The following is a 6,000-nucleotide window of genomic DNA, read 5'->3' on the forward strand; positions in this document are numbered from 1 at the left end:
GAAATGTGCTTTTCCAGACACTCAAGAAAGCAACATTCCATGACTTGTCGCTATCAGGGCTGTTAGGGGGAACAATCAGGCAATATGTATTGTGAGATTATTACGTTTCTAAGATAAATTGATACATTTAAAATAATCTAGAGTTTTGGTTCTTTGCTTTGTTTCTTTTGTTTAATGTTTTTTGCATAGTCTCTTGTCCACACTCCAGTCCAGTTGGTGGCGGTAATGCACCTAAAAGTTGGTTTGCCAACCGCTAATAAACACTAAAGAAGAAGTAGAAGAAAAGCAAGAGAAGAAGAAGAAGACGCAGGCGGAAGTGTAGTGGAAAACATGGCGGCGTCCTATACACACATTTAGGACAAACTAACAACAGTGACAGAAACGTAGCCAAAGCCCGCCCTGACCCTGGAGACATGTCGCAGTGAGCGGAGCCGCTGTCAGGATGTGGCTGCTGGGCAGGACCGCGGCGCTGCGCTGCCTGCGGGCCGGGGGGAGGCCCGCGGCAAGCAGGCTCTCCTCCTCCGGACCCCCCTGGAGGCTGCTGTTCTTCGGCTCAGACCACTTCGCTGTGGAGTCTCTGAAAGTGCTCACATCCAACAGGTGAGTCCTGTATGAAGGTAGATATGGTGCAAAATGCGAGAGCGTGTAAAACCTGATGTGAGCACTTGCAGAAAAAAATGGAGCTTGTCCACGTATCTGTGAACCACACTTGAAGTGTTGTAGCTTGTAGGAAAAAAAAGAATGTAGTGATGAAATGTTCACAACCTCCATGTAATGTGTAGGAGCTCCAGTGGAGGGGTGGTGGAGACCCTTGAGGTGGTGGCTCTGCCGGGGGACGTCCCGGTGAAGAGGTTCGCTCTACAGAACCAGCTCCCAGTCCACAGCTGGCCCCCCCACCCTGTGGATGGACAGTTTGATGTGGGGGTGGTGGTGTCCTTCGGCTGTTTGCTCCCCGAGAAGCTCATCAACAAGTTCCCACAGTGAGCTGCTTTCATGTGATGTAGCTAAACCTGAAGAGTGCCCCCCTGAATGAAAGCCTTCAGTTTGGTGTCTCTGGCCTCTTAACGTTGTCCTGCACTGAAGCCTCGGAGATGGAATACCTAAGTATGATGATGGCTGTAGAGATATTCTGATTCTAAAGTAACAGAGATCTCAGTGGACACGTCTTTAATAGATTTAACTTTACATTTGGGCCATTATTATTATAAATGATGGCCAAGACAAAACTTGCTATAGATAATAATACTTTTATTATTTACTCATATCATAGCCTTCATCTGAACATACAATTATTGCATTTTGTAAGAATACTTTTTAGATAATGTTTCAATTTGTATGATCATTCAAAACTAGAAGAAGTTATGAGTAACAGATTTTTTTTAAACAAGAAAAAAAAAGAATTACCCTAGTATCAATAACATTAACAAAATAAAAGACGGGTTAAATGAATTCCCAGGTTAGTCCCTCTTTAAGCTCCTGGAATGTGATGATGTTTATTATCTAAAGGCATTACAAATAATGTTTTCTTAATTAATATTCCAGCTGTGTGGTGTGTACCTGTTTATAAGTGTGTGTGTGTGTGGTGTGTACCTGTTTATAAAGTGTGTGTGTGTGTGGTGTGTACCTGTTTATAAAGTGTGTGTGTGTGGTGTGTACCTGTTTATAAAGTGTGTGTGTGTGTGGTGTGTACCTGTTTATAAAGTGTGTGTGTGTGTGTGTGTGTGTGTGTGTGTGTGTGGTGTGTACCTGTTTATAAAGTGTGTGTGTGGTGTGTACCTGTTTATAAAGTGTGTGTGTGGTGTGTACCTGTTTATAAAGTGTGTGTGTGGTGTGTACCTGTTTATAAAGTGTGTGTGTGTGTGTGGTGGTGTACCTGTTTATAATGTGTGTGTGTGGTGTGTACCTGTTTATAAAGTGTGTGTGTGGTGTGTACCTGTTTATAAAGGTGTGTGTGGTGTGTCCCTGGTTTATAAAGTGTGTGTGTTGTGTGTGGTGTGTACCTGTTTATAAAGTGTGTGTGTGGTGTGTACCTGTTTATAAAGTGTGTGTGTGTGGTTGTGTACTGTTTATAAAGTGTGTGTGTGGTGTGGTGTACCTGTTTATAAAGTGTGTGTGGTGTGGTGTACCTGTTTATAAAGTGTGTGTGTGTGTGTGTGTGTACCTGTTTATAAAGTGTGTGTGCTCTGCAGTGGGATTCTGAACGTCCACCCCAGCCTGCTGCCCAGGTGGAGGGGCCCGGCCCCCATCTTCCACACCATCATGCATGGTGATGCTGTGACGGGGGTCTCCATCATCCAGATCCGCCCTCACAGGTACCCCGAGGGCAAAGCCCTGGTCCTACACCCCCCCATCTGCCCATCTGCCATCACACAGACACTAAGAATGTCCCCCCCCCCCAGGTTTTGATGTGGGCCCCCTCCTCCAGCAGGAGCTCCATCAGGTCCCTGAAGGCTGCACGGCAGACCAGCTGGAAGCGGCCCTCTCCTCCAAAGGAGCCCAGCTGGTGGGTGTGCTGAGCGTGTGGGGGTCCGTCTGCTCGCAGCAAGCTGACGGTTGTGTTTGTGTTGCAGCTGCTCGACACCCTGAGGGACCCTGCCCGAGAGGATAGCTCATCGGAGAGAGCAGAGCCGGAGCGGGGGCACCTTTGGTACGTAGCTCTGAACCACACAGACACAGCGCGTGCTCCATGGACCTGTTGGTACTGACACGCTCACTCCCAAACACAGCGCCCAAGGTCAGTGCCTCCATGAGCTGGGTGCAGTGGGAGGAGCAGACCCTGCGATCAGATCGGCTGGCTGCAGTGCGCCATCGGCTCCCGGGTATTGAACCATGCAGACACGTAGGCTTTGAGGGAGGGATGAGGCACGCTGGCATGTGTCTGATGATGCTTCTCCTCCACCAGATCCCTCTGAGGACCACCTGGAGGGGCCGGACCCTCACTCTGCTGGGCTTTGTGGGACGATGTCACGTTTCATCATCAGGTAGGTGTGGGTCATCCTGTTGGAGCATTGGCTTCCTGGATGATGCAGTGGGTCTGTGCTCTCCCCTGGAGAAGGCAGACACACGTGCTGCTTCTCTGCCGAGAAGGAAGTACACATCACAACGCTGTTGGCGTGAACCGTTGAATACCAGAGTGACTGCTCCACGTGGTTCTGCTCCTCCACTTGACCGTGCTGAGAGAGAGCTCGATGTGATACACGTGGTCATTTCAGTCCTCTCATCGTGTTCTGTTCGCTGCAGTGTCAAAACTACTGTAGCCAATCAGTAGTGAGCATTTAAAGTGTATTTGATATACAGATCAAATGTATACCGATGAATAATAATGTGGACATTAATGTCTGCTACCTGTGATCTTCTATCAGGCTTCTTTTCAGCAAACACGATGCACACAGAGTTGCCGTGCTTGTTCATGCACAGCATGAGTTGAACCAGTCTGCGAGTGTAGCCGAATATGTTGTGTTCCTCTCTCTCTGAAGAGTGTGTTGTGGTGTGTCATGGCCCCTCTGTCTGCAGGTGAGGGGAGCAGGGCGGCCCCCGGCTCACGTGAGCTACCAGAAGGAGTCCAACACTCTGGCTGTGAGCTGGCAAGGTGTGTCCCCTCACACACCTGTCCTCTTTACTGCACAGTTGTATTGCTATATTTCTATTTGTGTTTTGACATAATGTCCAAATGTCCATCAAATAATGTCTGTAAAGCCTTTTGGTACATGGTGTGGAGTGTGCAGCATGGCCACGTAGCATTGGAAGGAAAGGTGAAGCTTCAGTGTGTGACTGAGCAGCTGACTGCAGACTCCCTCTGTCCGGCTTAAGGACTGCATCAAAGAGTCCTCGATACGAAGAGCCACGCTTAATACACGCACGGAACACACAGAGCAGCAGTCGTCACAATGTGTGCGCTAACCACATGTGAGTTCTGATTGGGCTCTTACCCAGAGTGCTCTTTGGGCTCAGTCCCTCACAGCCTCACCAGGATCCTCTTTAAACAATATGATGATCTCTCCAATGGAAAAATGAACATCATTTATTATATATTTATTTCAATAAGTTCACAAATGTTTTTTTCTTTATGTTTTTCCATCAGAGCATGGACTCTTGGCAAATGAAACAGACACACCCGACTAGCGTCTCTAGTCGAGTAGAGCTGCTGCAGAGCCACTATTTCAGTACACTACGTACTACGTAGTGGCTCCGAAGGACTGTTTGAATGCATGTTAAACGCCCAGCATTCGGCGCCACTCAACTCGTAGAATACTTGAAATAGTGGCTCTGCAGCAAGTATACTCTACATTGAGAAACGGCCAGAGTCCTCGGTTTGCTTTCTTGTTACTGCTGCCATGGCAATCGTGACACCTAGTGGTTACAACAGGAAGTGTTTCAACATCAGGCCGTCCTGGCTGCAGTCACTCTATTCAATTTGAGTTTGCAGCACTTATGTAATTCCCCAGTTTCAAGGACTGAAACACAATCACAAAGTCACACATGTTGTATTCAGCGATGTTCGGAATGCTCCGGGCCGTGATTCAGAAAGCAGGGTTAGTTCAAACTTACAGGAGCAAACTGGGTGTTCAGCACTTCAGAGGACACTAAATGTGTTATCGAGAAGGAGCTGAAGAAGCCGCTAGACGCCGGAGGTCCAATGCATGCTGCACACGAGGAGGCAGCGGTCAGGTGACGGGAGTAATGGGAAAGTATATATTGTGTGGTTGTCACAAACACCGGGTCAGATTGTGAGCTCGCAGTGATGTATTTATAATGATAACAAACTCACACATGTGTCCTCTCAGTCGCTGGCAGCTGTTCCCCTTCGCCTTGAAGCTGAACAATGTGATGAAGTCCTTCACTCTGTGTTAACGTGTGCTCCCTGCTGCAGGACGGCTGGGTGGGCTTCAGGTCGGTGGTCCTGAAGAAGAGGCTGACGGCAGGGGACTTCTATAACGGCTACCTGCACAGGAAGTCAGCCTGTGACCTCACCAGCGCACAGTTCATCAGCAGGAAGCATGGAGGAGACGCAAAGGACATGAGAGAGGACTCTGCGTCATGAGGCTGCCTCTGCATATGAACACTGCACGTATCGGCTGCTGGGATTCACTGTGTTACTCTGTCTGTTGGAGACGTCTGGATAGTTGAGCTATACTTTGCTTTTATTGCAATAAATGATATTGCTGCTGATTTATTTCAGGAAGTGTTTGTTTCTATTAGAACTAAGACAGAAAACCCATTTCCCTTCAAACATGAGCCTTGTGAGCATGCTAGCTCCACGGTCCGACAGCTGGAGACTGCATCCGCTCACATGAACTCACACTGGTAAAGACAACACTTTGTACAAGTGTATATATGTATGTTCGGCTTCTGTGATTGGCTACATAACATGCTTTGTTAATTGTCTTGGGATGCAATCACTTGCGTTTTGAATATTAAGAACAATGTTAGAAGTATTATAAGAATGATTTACCCTCAATATGCCAGCTGTGACATGATGCAAGGTCATATGTTAGAGGCAAGCATTATGTGGAGGGACACCTGTGGAACATACAGGCGGCTTGTGGCGTTGGGACCAGGGGTCACAGGTTCAAACCCCGCTGCAGTCAGCATGTCGTTGAGTCCCTGGGACCCTTCGCCCCAAAGTGCTCCTGTGGGGTACACATACTGAGTATGGAAGCGTCTAACAAGTAACATGTAATACACGTCCTTCTCATCGTGAGTGGATTGTCTTCATGAATGACATGGTGCCTGTTCACAGACCGTGTTCAGAGGCACAATCATGAACATCAGAAACATACTTCCCACACACTTTGTAAAGTGGCTAACCATTCACCGTGATGACCTGCTCTGCAGCTCCCTGGCCCGAACACATTGACCTTTCATGTGAAGGTCCTGTCCATGTCCCCCTCTGTGGGATGAGTCCAAGTACTCTGGCTCTGAAGCACATCGTGCCTCCTGACTAATACCCCTGTAGGCAAAGTCGGCTCATAGCACACACAGACTAGTCATCACACGCTT

The 6,000-nt window shown here is 48.0% G+C and overlaps 1 protein-coding gene across 1 annotated transcript; it reads left to right on the forward strand.

Annotated features, from left to right (window-relative positions):
- The first annotated feature begins 286 nt into the window (after window positions 1–286).
- Window positions 287–5,169, forward strand: LOC117444148 (methionyl-tRNA formyltransferase, mitochondrial-like). Its single transcript, XM_071205971.1, is given in 10 exon segments — window positions 287–600; window positions 783–980; window positions 2,190–2,313; window positions 2,402–2,503; window positions 2,571–2,591; window positions 2,593–2,647; window positions 2,727–2,776; window positions 2,778–2,819; window positions 2,903–2,981; window positions 4,871–5,169. Coding segments are annotated over 10 exon segments (894 nt in total). The 5' UTR covers window positions 287–442; the 3' UTR covers window positions 4,936–5,169.
- Window positions 5,170–6,000: the final 831 nt, after the last annotated feature.

The sequence above is a fragment of the Pseudochaenichthys georgianus genome, chromosome 3 (assembly GCF_902827115.2).
Source record: "Pseudochaenichthys georgianus chromosome 3, fPseGeo1.2, whole genome shotgun sequence".
Classification (NCBI taxonomy): domain Eukaryota; kingdom Metazoa; phylum Chordata; class Actinopteri; order Perciformes; family Channichthyidae; genus Pseudochaenichthys; species Pseudochaenichthys georgianus.